Raw genomic sequence first — 18,671 nt, 5'->3', positions numbered from 1 at the left:
ACAATTCTTGGTTACTTTTTTTTTTAAAGACGTTGCCCCACACTAGGATTTTCTCCTGTATCGTGTGTGCGTTTACAAACATACAAGTTCACATACACATGACTCCCAGACCCGAAGCAACAATTTGTGGATCACACAAAGAGTTGCTCCGTGCGGTTATCGAACACACTACATGTTGCGCGGCAGCCAGTTGCCTAGCTACCGCGCCAATCGTGCAGTATTTATTTATGACTAAAGTAACTGTTTGACGAGGAACTCGACTAGTCTCAAGCCATGCTAGAGGCTCATATTCATGAGCAGCGTAAGTAGCAATGTGACAGTCGCCGTGTCGTGTGTCGCGGATTGCTGCTTATGAATATGAGCGTCTAGCATGGCTTGGAACTATTCGAGTGCCTCGTCAAACAGTTACGTGAGTAAGCCGATAACATAACTATATGTGATCCGGAGCTGCGGACTACCTAGCGGGTTTACCGGGGCTCCGGTTCGAAAAGCAGGAGTAGGAACGGGGTGGTTTTTAGTCAGTAAGAGTCTGACACTCCCTCTCGCCTCGCCCAAGGCGAGAAAAGTCATTGTAATCCCCCCCCAAAAAAAAAAAAAAAACTTAACTACATAATGTATTAACGACAAATTTACTTATCACTATAGTTTACAAAGATAAACTACAGAAATTAACGATAACATAATAATTGTAATAATAACATGACTGCACGGTTGGCGCGGTGTCTGGGCAACTGGATGCCGCGTAACGGGTAACGGGTTCGATTCCCGCACGGAGCAACTCTTTGTGTGATCCACCAATTGTTGTTTCGGGTCTGGGTGTGTCATGTGCATGTGAACTTGTATGTTTGTAAACGAACCCACGACACAGGAGAAAATCCTGATGTGGGGCAACGATTTTAAAAGAAGAAAAAAAAATTTTTTTTTTCTTTTTAGACGTTGCCAAAAGACTTGAGAAGATAGGACCCGATGTTTCTGATGAAGAAAATTGTAAAGATGAAGCAGAAATTTATGATATACAACTGGATCCTTGCGATTCCCTACCATATGAAAGTGGTAAGTTTTTGTTTATGGTATAAGCCGGTAAACGAGCAGACGGATCACCTGATGGTAAGCAATCGCCGCCGCACATGGACACGCGAAACACTAGAAGCGTTACAAGTGCGTTGCTGGGCTTTTGTGGGTTAAAAATTTAAGGGTTGTTGGGAAGATTGGGAACCTCACCCACACAACGCAAGCGTTGTTTCACGTCGGTTTTCTGTGAGGCCGTGATATCACTCCGGTCGAGCCGGCCCAGCAGTGCCGAAGCAAGCATCTCCCACATTTATTTCATTATTTTATAGGATAACTGGCCAGAGCAAAATAATGTAAATATTCTAATATTGTATTTAATTATGTTACAGATATGCCTGAGGTACAATTTGAGCTAGAAGTACAGGACAATTTTAAAGGACAGTTGACACCTACAGTACAGTGGAAACCCATAGAACAGTTGCAGCCTGCTGAAAACTTGAAACCCGTAGTACGATCGGCTCCTAGAGGACAGTTGATTCCTATAGGACAGTCAATTCAGAAAGGACAGTTGATCCCTATAGGACAACCAATTCCCAAAGGGCAGTTGGTCCCTATAGGACAACCAACTCCCAAAGGGCAGTTGGTCCCTATAGGACAACCAACTCCCAAAGGGCAGTTGGTTCCTATAGGACAACCAACTCCCAAAGGACAGTTGATCCCTATAGGACAAGCAACTCCGAAAGGACAATTAATACCCGTAGGACAGTTGAAACCTATAGTACTGTCGAAACCTGTGGGAAAGTTAAAACCTATAATAAAATTGAAACCTATAGGACAGTTACAGCCCGCAGGAAATATTAAACGTGTAACACTGTCAAATGTTAAAGGACTGTTGAAACCTAGACAAAAACTGGTTGCAGGCGCGAAGGATCAGGTTTATATACCACGAAAGGGTAATTATATTGGTTTTATAAGTTTTTAAACTGACATGGTCACTAACACTATTATTAGAACTTTTGACGGGATATTTACCATGTTTATTCACTTTGGTGGATTAATCCGTGATCATGGCGCTTGCAACAGTGCCGAAATATCGGAAACTCACCAAAGTTAATAAACATGGTAAATATCCCGTCAAAAGTTCTAATAATAGTATATTGGTTTTATTATAAAATGCTTATTATTTAATGTTATCTTTTATTTTTTCACACAAGACGATTTTCATAGTCGTCATCATCAGTCCTTAATATAGGGTGACTGGTAATTAGTGAACGATATTTAAACACTGATTGTACTCATGATTACAAACAACTTTCCCGAAGAAACTTTTTTCTTTTTTACTATAACTTGTATAAGTTTGACCATAAATGCTTGTTTTTAACCGACTTCCATAAAAGTAGGTTCTCAGTTTAACCTGTATGTATGTGTGTTTGTGCGCGATTATCTCATGTTTGGCTTTAACGATTTTGATGCGGTTTTCTGTATAGTATTTTTCAGGCTTAAGAGAAGGTTTTAGGTATATTACTTGGCTTAAAAAAATGGAGGCAGTAAAAGAAAATTGAAGACGTTTTTAATTAAAATTTTATTTGTATACTAATAAGAATTTTATTTTATTTACTAGCGGCGTTGCCTGGCTTTATCCAGGTGATATTTCTAAATGTTCCCTTTGTATTATCTATAATATAAAAATAAGTCAGGTTTTCGTTCCTGACGCTATAACTCCAGAACGCACGAACCGATTTCCACGGTTTTGCATTCGTTGGAAAGGTCTCAGGCTCCGTGAGGTTTATAGCAAAGAAAATTCAGGAAAAAAAATCAAGAGATCAGCAAAAAACGGCAAATAATTATCACATACAACGCGAGTTCGCCGGTTTTGCTAGTTCTTTGATACAAACCTTGCCCCAATAAAAAAAGACAACCATTTTGGTCGAGTCCAATGGACATATAGACATATTATATAGACAATGACCCACACACTTCCTCCCACTCTCTCTCTCTCTTACACACACACGCATACACACACACACACATAAGTAATCACCTACAAAGTATAATTTTAAGATCTCAATAATTATAATTATTTAAGCATTTTTAAACTAAGATAAACTATAATAATATAAAATTATATAATAATTAAACCTTAATTTTTATATCTTTAAAATTGCTGTGAACAAACTGGATCCATAATTGTTACTTTTAAGAATATCTATGTACATACATTGTGAAAAGCAAATAAATGAATATGAATATGAATCAATGTGTTGAGAGAGATTCTATGTACAGGACCCTTAGTGCGAGTTTGCTTTGCGTTAAACGAAAACGAAACGAGAGCGTGTTTGGTGCTCTGATTGGCTCGAATAAACCAACCAATCAGGGGCCTTAGTCTGCTATTACGGAGAGAGGGACGGAGCTATGTAGGTTGTATAACTCCGTCCCTCTCGCACTGCTCAGTGATCGACCATTCTGACACAATTGTAATAGCAGACTAAGGCCCCTGAACACCTATCACGCTCTCGTTTCGATTTCGGATTACTCACGTAACTGTTCCGCCTCCTCATATATCACTACACAGTATAAAACAACGTCGCTTTCTCTGTCCCTATGTTTCTTTGTACGCTTAAATCGAGTAGTAGAGTAACCTATGGAGTTTCTTGCTCGTTCTTCTCCATAGGAATATACACTTTGGAACGAGCAAATAGAGCAACTAGAGGACTGACCGACAGACAGACGTTATTAATATTATTGTATTTGCTTTGACGTTCAAAAGTGCCTTCCTGGTCTATTTGAAATAAATAATTTTGACTTTGAAATCTTTAAAACTACGCAACGGATTTTGATGCGGTTTTTTAATAGATAGAGTGATTCAAGAGGAAGGTTTATATGTATGATACATGGATAATATACCACCATTGCACCCATGCGAAGCTGGGGCGGGTCGCTAGTCGCAAATAATAGGGATAATGACTGGGTCAAAAATAAATTATTACAACTTTTCAATACAATAATAAAATATTCAAAAATAATCACACTCTCATTCATCAATTTGACGAACTGCTTAATTTTAGATTCTTTTTTTCTAGCTAAATTTCTAGAAATAAGTCTGCTATTTGACGTCAAAAACTGATGACGTCATAATAGAGTATTTCATAAAAATTTATACATAGTTTTTGACGTTTCGAAAAAAGTATTGAATTTGACTAGTAGGAAACTAGCCTATTGGATATAATGTTGACTCATATAGATTTTCTTTTTATTCCTACAGTGTTTAGAAGAAAGTTCGATCCTGCCGTGCCGATCTGCAGAGCGTGTCTTACTACCAAGAGGAAACTGTTCAATATTCATGAAACTGATGTCTTGCAAGTCTACCAGACTATGTCTGGGACACAGGTAAGTCGCCCGTACAACGGGGGCTTAGTTTTTTGTATGTAGTCCAGTCATTTGGTAGTTTTACCTGGAAAGTTTTCCGGGAGTTTTGAAAATTGGTGAATTTATAGATTTTGGTATGCTCTTTTCGAATTTCAACTTTGCCACCTCGTACAACCGCCGCTCGCGCCGCCATATTGAAAAAATGGCGCCTAAAAACGGTTTTTTATTAATATCTCCGTTCCGACGCATTTTACGAAAAAATATTTATCTACAAAATTAAACTAGAAAAAAAATCCTACAATTTATGTATTGATAACTTTTTCATAAAATCAATAGTTTTTGGCGTACGAGCGCCGCAAAGTATAATTCATCTGCACCACCACGTGTACAAACAATGTGTGATGACTGGACTAATGGTATAAGCCGGTAAATGAGCAGACGGATCACCTGATCTTCTAGGGATACCTATTAACTGAAATAAAAAAAAAAATGAGGTGGTAACGAAAATTGCAGGCGGTTCATTAAAACAAAATGTTGCCTCAATAGTCGAGTGGTTGCAAGTACGACTGTCGGATAAGGGGTGTCGGGTTAGATTCCCGGGTCGGAAAGATACTGGGCTTTTTTCGGTTTTTCGAAAATTTCTCAGTAGTAGCACGGAGTCTAGAAATGTGTCCGGTATATGGCAATAGACTCACCCCCTATTACATGGGACTTATAACACAAATGGTGAAAAGTTGGTGTACATTGTATAGCGGCATTACGTGCCGTAATGTGCACCTGCTTACCTCTTCGGAGATAAAAGGCGTGACATTGTATTTTTCTTAATTGAAATATTATATAAATGTATGTTTCCGTACCCTAACCAGGTTTCATGTTGAGACAAATTCCCTAATTACATATTATCCAAATGTACACATGAATGCAATAAATTATTTGAGTTTGAGTTTATTATAATCTTTAATTCACAGTTGACTACAGACGACCGTCTACCACAATGGCTATGTAGCCACTGCATCACTCTACTGAGGAAGTGCCACAAATTCAGTCAGAACTGCAAGGAGGCGGCCAAGGAATTGATGGAAGCTAGCTATACCGGTGTTGTTAGTATACTTTTATTTATTTATTTACTAGTTTAGGGAACAGAGAGTAAAGTTCCCTAAGAAAAGGAGGATCCTCCGACCATGCGAGGTGATCATGCCTGGCGGGCTTTCTGCCCAACTGTTGTTCGTTGGGATTTTCTATCCGTGTTAATTCGCATGTAAACTTCATATGTGCGATGCAGGATATTTGTGACGTCATCCGTTGATTTGCTCGTCGATAGTCTATGTGCGACTTCTGTCATCTGTCACTTGTCAGAATGTCGCCACACTAGCTTCTGCCCGCGACTTCGTCCGCGGAAAATTAAAAATGTAGTGTTGTACTACCCCTAACATTTAGGGGGATGAAAAATAGATGTTGGCCGATTCTCATAGATACCGGATAAGCACAAAAAATTTCATCAAAATCAGTCAAGCCGTTTCGGAGGAGTATGGCAACGAAAACTGTGACACGAGAATTTTATATATTAGATTTATCATACTTGTAAGTGTGGGAGAGCCATGCTTCGGCACTGCTGGGCCGGCTCGACCGGAGTGATACCACGGCCGAGCTGTACACCGACGTGAAATAAAGCTGTTTCGTTGTGTCAGTGAGGTTACCGGAGGCCCAATTCCCCCCTTCCCAATCTACCCAATCCCCGATTTCCCAACAACCCTTAAATTCCTAACCCCCAAAAGGCCGGCAACGCATGTCACGCCTCTGGTGTTTTAAGTGTCCATGGGCCACGCCGGTAAACGAGCAGACAGATCACCTGATGGTAAGCAATCGCCACCGCCCATGGACACCCGAAAAATAAGAAGCGTTACAAGTGTGTTGCCGGCTTTTTGGGGGTTAGGAATTTAAGGGTTGTTGGGGAATCGGGGATTGGGAACGGGGGTGATTGGGTCTCTGGAAACTTCAGTCACACAACGCAAGGATTGATTCAGTCTTAGCTAAGCTATGTTTTTTATATGGAGAGATGCGTGCTATATACATATATATGGCTTCCCTACTATCCATAAATCAGATACTCGAGTCTGGAATCGTGTCCAGTATATGGCAATAGGCTCACCCCCTATTACATGGGACTTACAACACACAAAAAAGTGAAAAGTTGACATACATTGTATAGCGGCATTACGTGCCGTAATGTGCACCTCTGCCTACCCCTTCGGGGATAAAAGGCGTGACGTTACTCTTTATGTGTGGGAGTTAAGTGTGGGAGAGCCATGCTTCGGCACGAATAGGCCGGCTCGACCGGAGTGATACCACGGCCTCACAGAAAACCGACGTGAAACAACGCTTGCGTTGTGTGAGTGAGGTTACCGGAGGCCCAATTCCCCCCTTCCCAATCTTCCCCATCCCCGATTCCCGAACAACAACCCTTAAATTCCTAACTCCCAAAAAGCCGGCAACGCTCATGTAACGCCTCTGGTGTTTCAAGTGTCCATGGGCGGCGGCGATTGCTTACCATCAGGTAATACGTCTGCTCGATTACCGGTGTGTTTCATAAAAAAAAAATGTGTTTTAATTCATCTTTTACAGTTGGGACGCGCTGCTAAGCTAGAAAACTTAAAGCTTCAGAGGACAGAGATAAATTATGTCGATATTGTGGGCGAGCGGGTGAAAATGGAGGCAGAACATGATTATGATGGAAATCCTAACATTGAGGATACAGGTAAATATCTATCTATACTAATATTATAAAGCTGAAGAGTTTGTTTGTTTGAACGTGCTAATCTCCAAAACTACTGGTCCGATTTGAATAATTCTTTTTGTGTTGAATAGTGCATTTATCGAGGAAGGCTAAAGGCTATACAACATCACGCTATGACCAATAGGAGCCAAGCAGAGCGGGTGAAACCGCGCGGAAGTAGCTAGTTTATTTATAACTTAGTTTATTTATAACTAGCTACTTCCGCTCGGTTTCACCCGCTCTGCTTAGCTCCTATTTGTAGTTCTGGAGATTAGCGCGATCAAACATCACTGACGGACTGATTGACGTAACGTCACCCTGCCTACTAACGAACTGACTGACATAACGTCACCCAGCTTACTGACTGACTGACGTAACGTCACCCAGCCTACTGACGGCCTGACTGACGTAACGTCACCAGCCTACTGATTCACTGACTGATACGTGTCTAATATTTTTTCATTACCTAACTGACGGACTAAATAGATGTTTTAATTTTCATACCCCGTCATCATACCTATTACAGTAGAGCCTCGATAATCCGAACTACCAAAAAATTACCCCTGTTCGGACTCACGGAGCGTTCGGATTATAATATGTACTATAGAAATACAGTATAGAAAAAAATTTAGTTATATTTTGATATAAATATATTTATTGAGGTTTAGTAAAATACACATTTAAACCACATTTTACACAAGTTACTTATTAATAAGTGAAAAGTGCTTCTTCGAGAACGGGATTTTCTGGCAATTTAAGCGTTTTTCTCAAACCTGGGCCTTTCTCGGTTTGAGCTACAAACGACCGTATCTTCTGTTCTTTTTTCTTTAAATCAGTAGTTGTCGATTTTCCAACACCATACTTAAGGGAAAGAGAAGTTCCAGACACTCCATCTTACAAACTATCCAGTATGGCACTCTTTTCAGTTATAGTTAAAGACTGCGGCAGTTCGGATTACAGCGGCGTTCGGATTAGCTTGAGTACGGATTATCGAGGCTCTACTGTATTTTATTTATTTATTTAAACTGACATGGTCACTAACACTATCATTAGAACTTGAGACGGGATATTTACCATGTTTATTAATTAATTATTATGTTATCGGCTTACTCACGTAATGTCGAAAGTTACAATAAAATCATGTTTATTTATGTCGATATTTCGGCACTATTGCAAGCGCCATGATCACGGATGAACTAATCTACCATGTTTATTTACACTATTGCATTACTTAGGAGACTCATAGACATAAATAAACATGGTAAATATCCCGTCTCAAGTTCTAATGATAGTGTTAGTGACCATGTCGGTTTAAATATACCTAATGCGCTCTAACAAGGTGCGGCTGACAGATGCCAGTATGACGTTGACGTCTCTCTTTAGGGATGGACATTAGAAAAATCTTTTTTTATCGCTATCGATACTCGCAGCATACATTTAATTCTCTTGAATTTTTTTATTAAATGTGTGTGTTATTTAGTTGTGCAGTCTAACTACGTGTATATACTTGTCAAAATAAATATTTTATGACCGAGCCCTGAGGTGTTTCAGAGTTACAGTTTTACAGAACCGTGAAGAAAACCAGGATATATTAGTTTGTATATGTTGGAATAGTACCACCACGCATTATCAATGGCGCCGGAAATGTCTAGAAAAATGCCTACTACATATTTCTGCTCAGATAATGTCACTGTGGTTTGGGCAGAGAGAGCCGCGTCTACAGTGGATTTACCCACATAATTAAAGGTTTTTTAAGAATGATAATTGAACGACGCACGATTTTCGTTTTTTATTCTAAAAAAACATCGACTACCTATCCATCGTAGCCGTACATCCCATCACTAAACACGACTATGGCTTTACGTTATACGCATAACACTTTACTTTATTTTTCATTTCATTAGATTTTAATTGAATACTAGAACATTCCGGTTGGTTTTAATTTAATTAACTACGCATCCGAATGATTTAACATAATACGAATGTGATACAGCTAAAATATTAAGGCATAATTTTTAAATCGCAGCAACTTTCAAGAGTGATACGAAACGTTACTGAATCTGTCAGCCGCACCTTGTTAGAGCGCATTAGGTATAAATAAAATAATAGGGACAATGACAATAAAAAATCTATTTAGTCCGTGCTGACTGCACGGTTGGCGCGGTGACTAGGCATATGGGTTCGATTCCCGCACAGAGCAACTCTTTGTGTGATCCACAAATTGTTGTTCCGGGTCTGTGTGTCATGTGTATGTGAACTTGTATGTTTGTAAACGCACACACGACACAGGAGACAATCCTAGTGTGGGGCAACTTAAGAAAAAATAGGGATGATGACAGGGTATGACAATAGGCAACTTTCCTACTAGTCAAATTCAATACTTTTTTCGAAACGTCAAAAACGATATTTTCTATGAACTTTGTATCAAATAGTGCGTTATGACGTCATAAGTTTTTGACGTCAAATAGCAGACTTATTTCTAGAAAATTAGCTAGAAAAATTCGAAAATTAAATAGATCATCTATGAACGAGTGTGATTATTTTTAAATATTTTATTGTATTGGAAAGTTGTAATAATTTATTTATGACCGAGGATAGTACCCAATTAAAAATCTATTTAGTCCTTCAGTTAGCTAATGTTAATTCCTATTCTTATTTCACACAGCTACACTAGAAAACATGGACGTAGCGGAAGATATAGAAATAAAAGAAATTAAACCCTTAGCAGACATAAAAAGGCGGAAAAAGCCGAGTATACTCGACAATGAAGACATGCTGAGAGAGTTTGAAACTGTATATAGCGTAGATGTACATAAAATGAGTGCTGAGGAGAAATTACAAGATGTATTAGATAGGAAGGCGAGTGTGAACTATATGAACAGCCCGTATAGATGCGAGCTATGCTACCGCGGGTACCTGGCTGCGGGGCTGTTGAAGACGCATCATTTGGTGAGGCATAATGCGGTGAGTGGCGTTTTGAGTTGGTTTTATTTAAGTTGTGTGTGGGGGGAGGGGTGGGGGGGTGTAGGGGGATGGGGTGTGTGTGTTTGTGCACAAAATGAGCTCAGACGATAAGTTACAAAACGTCCTAGATGGGGGGTGTGAGTTGGGGGATGGGGGGTGTGTTGGGGGTTGGGGGGTGTGTTGGGGGATGGGGGGGGGGGTGTTGGGGTATGGGTGGTGTGAGTTGGGGGATAGGGGTGTGTGTTGGGGGTTGGGGGTGAGTGTGTGTGTTGGGGATTGGGGTGTGTGTGGGGGATGGCGGATGGGGGGGTGTGAGTGGGGTGTGTTGGGGGTGGGACTGTATGTTGGGGTTGAGGGTTGTAGATGTGTGTTTGAGTCTGCTTGTGCATAAGATGAGTGCTGAGGAGAAGTTACAGGATGTACTGGATCGGAAGACGAGTGTGAACTATATGAACAGCCCGTATAGATGCGAGCTGTGCTACCGCGGGTACCTGGCTGCTGGGCTATTGAAGACGCATCATTTGGTGAGGCATAATGCGGTGAGTGGCGCTTTTTTTTAATGTTGCATATGTGAGGGGGATGTTGAGCGGAGAGGGGGTGGTAGGGGGATGGGGGTGTGTGAGTTGGGGAGCGTTGGTGGATGGGGGGGTGTGGGTTGGGGGGTGTTTGGGGGATGGGGGTGTGTGTGTTGGTGGTTGGGGGGTGAGTGTGTGTGTTAGTGGTTGGGGAGTGAGTGTGTGTGTTGGTGGTTGGGGGGTGAGTGTGTGTGTTAGTGGTTGGGGAGTGAGTGTGTGTGTTGGGGGATGGGGGTGTCTGTGTGTTGAGTGTGGACGAGAAGATACAGGATGTCTTAGATAGGAAGTCGAGTGTGAACTATATGAACAGCCCGTATAGATGCGAGCTGTGCTACCGCGGGTTCCTGGCTGCTGGGCTGTTGAAGACGCATCATTTGGTGAGGCATAACCCGGTGAGTGGCGTTTTTTTTAAGTTGCTCTTTGTATATGGGGGGTTTGGAAAGGGGGGGGAGGGGGTATGTGGGGGATGGGGGTGTGTGAGTTGTGTAGCGTTGGGGGGTGTTTGGGGGATGGGGGTGTATGTGTTGGTGGTTGGGGGGTGAGTGTGTGTGTTGGAGGATGGTGTGTGTGTGTGTGTGTGTGTGTGTGTGTGTGTTTGTGCTCCATTTACCTTGACCATAGAAGAGCTGTAATTTTGTAGGTTGTCTAGGCATGTTACGGACATGTATTTGTAAAGAGTGCTCAAATTAGTTCAAAGAGAATAATGCACTTTTTGGCTTACCTACTGGGCCTATTTCGTTCATATTTCGTATATCGTCAGCCAGGATGATAAAAAACATGCGGTTTAAATTAAGTCCCATATGTTCGCTCCATACTGCACAATAGGCTGATGATTATCACTAGGAAAGTCATCCTGCGATCTTTCCATACAGTATGTTGTATAAGCCACAAAACGTCCACTCATAAACATAGACCTTCCCCAATATTCGGAGCTGCGGACTACGTAAAAGGTTACCGGGGCTCCGGCTCAAAGCAGGAGAAGGAACGGGGTGGTTTTTAGTCAGTAAGAGTCTGAAGTCATTGGATGATTTTCCCCCCTCAAAAAATGACCTTCCCCAATATACAACGTGTAACAAAATACACATATACATCAAGAAGGGCTGATGAATACAGGTTGAATAGAATCTCTACACAAAGTTTCAGCTTAAAATACGTTTAAAAAAAAATTAGTATCATATACTTGGTATCGCATAGTTCTTGATTTCAAATCATACAAACGTGTCACAACACTACAGGGATCACTCGCTAATATTACGAAACATTTTTTCAGTCAATCTGATCGCCTAGTACCTGCCTACCTAATTTTGAATCAATGAAAAATTCATAAGTTGGTACCATGAAATCATGAGTTTAAAAAACCCTTCCCGTATCGTTTGTTATGTTGACTAGAAACCGTGCAATTGATAAGTATACCCCCTTTTTGTTACACGTTATATAACTTGAATTGGTTTTGTTTAATGCCCAGAGTCTTGCGGAAGTGTGTGAGTATTGTCACCTGCGGTACAAGACTCCCACCGACCTGGCGCTCCACTACACCAAGAGTCATACTGTGAGGATATCCTGTCGGTTATGTCCGCGCGTAGCGAGGAATATGTAAGTCCACACATTTGCTTTCTACATAGGCAACGTCAAGCAACATCACGCCTTTTATAACCGAAGCGGTAGGCAGAGGTGCACATTATGGCACGTAATGCCGCTATACAATGTACACACACTTTTCACCATTTGTGTTATAAGTCCCATGTAATAGGGGGTGAGCCTATTGCCATATACTGGACACAATTCTGAGAAATTTCCGAATACCGAAAACACCCCAACAATACTTTGCCCGATCCGGAAATCGAACCCGAGACCCCTTGTTCGGCAGTCACACTTGCGACCACTCGACCAACGAGGCTTTCTATATAGGGTGACTGGTAATTAGTGAACGATATTTAAACACGTGATTGTACTCATGATTACAAACAACTTTCCCGAAGAAACTTTTTTTGTATACTCGTTAGTTTTATTTTTATCACAATAACGAAACAACAAAATTTCACGCGTGCGTGCTTTCTCATAATCAGCTGTTAGCAGCGAGGCGCCCGCATTATCGGAAAACTAGTAACTAGATAGGTATTTTGGAACTTTACACGAGCGTGCTAATGACATATTGTTGATAAGACTGATGACTGTTGATGAAGCGAAAGAAGTGTGTAAGATTCATAACAATTGGCGTTCCATTGTCTCTGTCTACCCCCATGGGAGACAGGCGTGAGATTATGTATGTATGTATGCTAAAGAGTTTGGTTATTTGACCGCGTTAATCACAGGAACTACTGGTCCGATTTGAATAATTATTTTTGTATTAGATAGTCCATTTATCGACGAAGTTTATAGGCTATATAACATGACGCTATGGTCAAAAGGAGCCGAGCAGAGCGGGTGAAACCGCGCGGGAGTAGCTATATAATATTTTAGGGAACAGAGAGTAAAGTTCCCTAAATAAGGTGATCGTGCCTGGCAGCTTTCTGCCCAACTGTAGTTCGTTGGGATTGTCTATCCATGTTTATTCGCATGTACACTTCACATGTGCGATGTATGGTTTATGACGTCATCCGTTGATTTGCTTGTTGATAGTCTATGTGCGACTTCTGTCATCTGTCACTTGTCATGTGTCGCTACAATATATTATTTTACATATCGTCACACCTTTAATCCCCGAAGGGGTAGGCAGAGGTGCATATTATGGCACATAATGCCACTGTGTACACCCACTTTTTACAATCTGTATTGTGAGTCCCATGTAATAGGTGGTGAGCCTATTGCCATAAACCGGGCACATTTCCAGACTCCGTGCTACTACTGAGAAATTTTCGAAAAACCGAAAAAAAGCCCAGCTATACTTCTCCCGACCCGGGAATCGAACCCGAGACCCCTTGCCCGGCAGTCGCAGCTGCAACCACTCGGCCAACGAGGCAGTCTATATTATTAATATGTTATTTGTTTTCAGATCTAACGCCAAGAAACATTACGAGGTGTACCACCAAGAACAGAAGCATACAACGTGTGAACACTGTGGACGGAGCTTCAGGTGACTAGTCTACTCACTGCCGCACTCAGAACTATTTAATGGCTACTTAAACTATACCTTAGTAACGATTTTGTTACGAAAACCATAGGTAATGCCATAGCTATTATATTAACGCATTAAATAACCACTGAATGACTCTGACTACGGCTGTAATAACAATATTATAATATACTAGCATGTGCCCACAGCTTCGCTCACGCTAGAATAAGGGATTTTTTAAGGGGGGCAAATCATCCAATGACTTCAAGAGGGAGTGTCAGACTCTTACTGACTAAAAACCACCCCGTTCCTACTCCTGCCTTTCGAACCGGAGCCCCGGTAAACCCGCTAGGTAGTCCGCAGCTCCGGATCAGGCATCAGCCCTACTGGGCCCCATCTGTAGTGGTCTAATGGCTCTATTAGTACGCACGGGTCTGAATCTGGTCGGACGGCGAGCTACCCTTGCTCGTCGTCCGCAGACCCGCACGCCGTAAGCACGCTAACAGCTAGCGGTAGACCCAATGCGAAACGTGCTTATTATGTGTGTCGTAACCTCTACTTATTCCGCGGGTATCGTATACCAGACTATGTGTAGATATATATAATCTATACTAATATTATAAAGCTGAAGAGTTTATTTGTTTGATTGTTTGTTTGTTTGAACGTTTGAACGCGCTAATCTCCGGAACTACTGGTCCGATTTGAATAATTCTTTTTGTGTTGTATAGTGCATTTATCGAGGAAGGCTATAGGCTATAAAACATCACGCTATGACCAATAGGAGCCGAGCAGAGCGGGTGAAACCGCGCGGAAGTAGCTAGTATAAAAATAAGTCGGGTTTTCCTTCCTGACGCTATAACTCCAGAACGCACGAACCGATTTCCACGGTTTTGCACTCGTTGGAAAGGTCTCGGGCTCTGTGAGGTTTATAGCAAAGAAAATTCAGGAAAAAATCAAGAGAAAAGCAGGAAAACAGGGAAAATCTTTGGTTTTTAAACTGACATGGTCACTAACACTAGAATTGAAACTTAAAACGGGATATATACTCCAGTTTATCCGTGATCATGGCGCTTGCAACAGTGCCGAAATATCGGAAACTCATAAGAATTGACTATTGTTACCGAAATATACCATCTTACAAAGTTTCAACTATGTAGGCCCAACAGTTTCGGAAATAAATGGCTGTGACATACGGACGGACGGACGGACAGACGGACAGACAGACAGACATGACGAATCTATAAGGGTTCCGTTTTTTGCCATTTGGCTACCGAACCCTAAAAGGTAAACATGCCGTTTTAAGTTTCAATTCTAAAATCATTGGTGGCGAAACGGAGTTCGCCGACTTTGGTAGTAGGTAATTTTAAAAACCGTGTCCGTGTGTTGTGCATTTAAATTAATTATAACATAAGTGTTTAGATGTAAGTTGCAATGTAACAGCTTCTGGTTGTCCAAATAAATCACTACATAGTATAAAACAAAGTCGCTTTTTCTGTCATGTTGTGTGTCCCTATGAACGCTTAAATCTTTAAAACTACGCAACGGATTTTGATGCGGTTTTTTTTAATAGATAGAGTAACTCATGAGGAAGGTTTTTATGTATAATACAGGTATAATATATCACCATTGCACCCATGCGAAGCTGGGGCGGGTCGCTAGTAAATAAATAAATAAAACCGTGTCTCCTCAGGATGCTATCATCATTCCTGATCCACCTTCGCGACGAGCACCCGTCGCAGCTGATCTGGTGCCACGTCTGCGGAGACGCCTTCGTGCTCGCCGGCAATTTAGAGAAACATAAACTCAGGCGACATCAGCACGTGAGTATATGTAGCGTTTGGTTTAAGTCACACCTAGCTCACACATATTTTTTACATACATACAAACATATCGTCACGCCCTTAATCCCCGAAGGGGTAGGCAGAGGTGCACATTACGGCACGTAATGCCACTGTGTACACCCACTTTTCACAATTTATATTGTAAGTCCCATGTAATAGGGGGTGAGCCTATTGCCATATACCGGGCACATTTCCAGACTCCGTGCTACCACCGAGAAATTTTTCGAAAAACCGAAAAAAGCCCAGTAATACTTTGCCCGACCCGGGAATCGAACCCGAGACCCCTTGCCCGGCAGTCACACTTGCAACCACTCGGCCAACGAGGCAGTCATTTTTTTAAGGGGGAAAATCATCCAATGCCTTCGCCCGCTTTGGACGAGGCGAGAGGGATTGTCAGACTTGCTGACTAAACACCACCCTGTGCTATTTGACTCAAAAGTTTGATGACGTCATAAGCGGTCTAAAAAATACGTAGTAAGGTATCGTTTTTGACATTTTCATAAAAATGTTGAGTTTTTTATGGTATAAGCCAATAAACGGGCAGATAGATCACCTGATGGTAAGTAATCGCCGCCGCCCATGGACACTTAAAACAGCAGACGCGTTACAAGTGCATTGCTGGCACTTTGGCGGGCTAGGAATTTAAGGAGTGTTGGGGAATCGAAGATTTGGAAAAGGGATAATTTGGCTTCCGGTAACCTCACTCACACAACACAAGCGTAGTTTCAAGACTGTGTACAGCTCAGTCGTGGTATCACTCCGGTCGAGCCGACACAGCAGTGCCGAAGCATGGCTCTTCCACACTTTGAGAAGTAATATGCCAAACAAATACAGTACTCTCAACGGATCTTGGCAGGTCTGAACTACGTGCAGAAGGCTGTGCAATAATTCTTTTTTAGAACCAAACGGTGGCATGAGGCGAGGTGCGGGGGGCGGCGATCTAGGCTAGAGATTGACCATTTCTAAATACAATTGACCCTTTACACTTATTGCGCAGCCTTCTGCACGTAGTTCAGACCTGCCAAAATCCGTTGAGAGTACCTTATTCCTACTTTCTATTAAACGCAAAAATTGTTAACAGCTCCATCTGCCGGCGAGATGCGGAAACTGTGATACCCATTTCGTAGACGAGGTGGCGCTGAGCCGTCATTTAATGGATGGTATTTGTACCGGCCACTCTTGTATCCACTGCGGGGTCGGGTATACAGAACCCATGGGTTTGAGGGACCATGTACTTAAAACACATAAGCCTCGCACACGCACGAATGTTGATTATCCGTGTCCTAAGGTGAGTATTTTAATTTCTTTTTATTTATCTTTTTTTTATGAAACAAGCCGGTAATCGAGCAGACGTATTACCTGATGGTAAGCAATCGCCGCCGCCCATGGACACTTGAAACACCAGAGGCTTTTTAGTTTAGTTTTTTTTTAAAAAAACTAAACTAAAAAGGCGTTACAAGTGCGTTGCGGGCTTTTTGAGAGTTAGGAATTTAAGGGTTGTTGTTCGGGAATCGGGGATGGGGAAGATTGGGAAGGGGGGAATTGGGCCTGAATACTTAAACACTACTCAATTTTAAGTTGTACTTAAATATCGTGCTATCTCTGTCATTTTTATAACGAACTAACGACCCAGCTTCGCATGGGTGCTATGGTGATATATTATGCATGTATTATACATATAAACCTTTCTCTTGAATCACTCTATCTATTACAAAAAACCGCATCAAAATGTTGCGTAATTTAATGGCATAGTTTTTTTTGTCATGTATGAAGAAAGTTTTTTTTTTTGGTCCCACATTTCATGGGTCGACTTTCTTGAACCCATCCCGAAACTAAAACCTGGCTACGCCTATGACCAACAGTGCCACAAGGTGTTCAAGCAAGGTGCCCAGCTTCGAGACCACCTGAGGAAGATACATCTCAAGATTAGCAGACAAGTAGTATGCGAGATTTGCGGGAAGGTCGTACCGGTGAGTAGATTATACTAAACTAGCTACTTCCTCTCAGTTTCACCCGCTCTGCTCGGCTCCTATTGGTCATAGCGTGATGTTTTATAGCCTATAGCCTTCCTCGATTAATGCACTATCCAACACAAAAAGAATTATTCAAATCGGACCAGTAGTTCCGGAGATTAGCGCGTTCAAACAAACAAACTGTTCAGGTTTATAATATTAGTATAGCTATATAGCTATATTCTTTATAATATTAGTATAGTTATAACTTCACGCCTTTACGTTTTTATATGGAAAGATGCGTGCTATGGATGGCTTTCCTATTATCTATACATCGATACTCGAGCTGCGCATCTGCCTCGCACAGCTACATAACTGAGTATCAATGGAAACGGTCACATAGTTTCACAGCTAAGCTAATCTTCGTAGCATAGCTCACGAAGGAGTAGGCAGAGGTGTAAATTACGGTACGTAATGCTGCTATACAATGTATACCCACTTTTCACTATTTGTGTTATAAGTCCCATTTAATAGGGGGTGAGTCTATTGTCATATTACTGGACACGATTCCAGACTCCGTGCTACTACTGAGAAATTTTCGAAATATCGAAAACAGCCGAGTAGTTCTTTGTCCGATGCGCGAATCGAACCCGAAACCTCTTGACCGGCAGTCGCACTTGCAACCACTCGGCCGACGAGGCATGTCAATTTAAGCAGGCAGATAATATAATCTAAACTAATAATTTTGTTATTGTGTTATTGTAATAAAAATAAAACTAATGAGTATACAATAAAAGTTTCTTCGGGAAAGTTGTTTGTAATCATGTGTACAATCACGTGTTTAAATATCGTTCACTAATTACCAGTCACCCTATATACAATGTGATCGGGGTGAGCCTTGTAACCCGTTAAGGCTGAGTACTACATCTAATTTTATCGACAAAAACAATATGGGTGGTTGAATTGAAAATATTGAAAAATAGCGATTTTTTCGGTAAAAATAATTCAGAAATGTTTTTTTTCTCACCAAAACATTATCAAACATATAAAAAAAGTAATGACTTAGTTAGCCAATGTTATTATAGCTACCGTTTGTCGTTTTGTTTCTACGACGCATATAACCTTTAATATCACATA

General features: G+C 41.3%; 2 protein-coding genes and 1 long non-coding RNA gene across 6 annotated transcripts in view; 2 read left to right on the top strand and 1 right to left on the bottom strand.

Annotated features, from left to right (window-relative positions):
• LOC126911813 (igLON family member 5-like) overlaps window positions 1-6,972 on the top strand; it is a 137,101-nt gene extending 130,129 nt beyond the window's left edge. Inside the window, exon 12 of the transcript XR_007706310.1 lies at window positions 6,776-6,972. The gene's annotated coding sequence lies outside the window, so the exon portion shown is untranslated. The remainder of the gene's footprint in view (window positions 1-6,775) is intronic.
• Window positions 1-18,671, top strand: part of LOC118281095 (uncharacterized) — a 33,604-nt gene that overhangs the window by 1,202 nt on the left and 13,731 nt on the right. For all 4 annotated transcript variants that reach the window (XR_007706300.1, XR_007706301.1, XR_007706299.1 and 1 more), the window contains exons 3-13: window positions 934-1,053; window positions 1,401-1,964; window positions 4,274-4,398; window positions 5,346-5,477; window positions 7,000-7,132; window positions 9,816-10,114; window positions 12,155-12,282; window positions 13,682-13,762; window positions 15,432-15,561; window positions 16,664-16,870; window positions 17,445-17,552. Coding sequence is in view for 1 of the 4 variants with exons in the window: in XM_050700678.1 (XP_050556635.1) it covers window positions 934-1,053; window positions 1,401-1,964; window positions 4,274-4,398; window positions 5,346-5,477; window positions 7,000-7,132; window positions 9,816-10,114; window positions 12,155-12,282; window positions 13,682-13,762; window positions 15,432-15,561; window positions 16,664-16,870; window positions 17,445-17,552 (2,027 nt within the window). In the remaining 3 variants the exon portion in view is untranslated. The remainder of the gene's footprint in view (window positions 1-933; window positions 1,054-1,400; window positions 1,965-4,273; window positions 4,399-5,345; window positions 5,478-6,999; window positions 7,133-9,815; window positions 10,115-12,154; window positions 12,283-13,681; window positions 13,763-15,431; window positions 15,562-16,663; window positions 16,871-17,444; window positions 17,553-18,671) is intronic.
• LOC126911861 (uncharacterized) overlaps window positions 4,933-18,671 on the bottom strand; it is a 39,100-nt gene continuing 25,361 nt past the window's right edge. Inside the window, exon 3 of the long non-coding RNA XR_007706343.1 lies at window positions 4,933-5,075. This is a non-coding gene — a long non-coding RNA (uncharacterized LOC126911861). The remainder of the gene's footprint in view (window positions 5,076-18,671) is intronic.

Source organism: Spodoptera frugiperda, chromosome 19, assembly GCF_023101765.2.
Source record: "Spodoptera frugiperda isolate SF20-4 chromosome 19, AGI-APGP_CSIRO_Sfru_2.0, whole genome shotgun sequence".
NCBI lineage: Eukaryota > Metazoa > Arthropoda > Insecta > Lepidoptera > Noctuidae > Spodoptera > Spodoptera frugiperda.
Note: the sequence above shows the minus strand (reverse complement) of the source record. Positions and strands in the feature narration are given on the sequence as shown.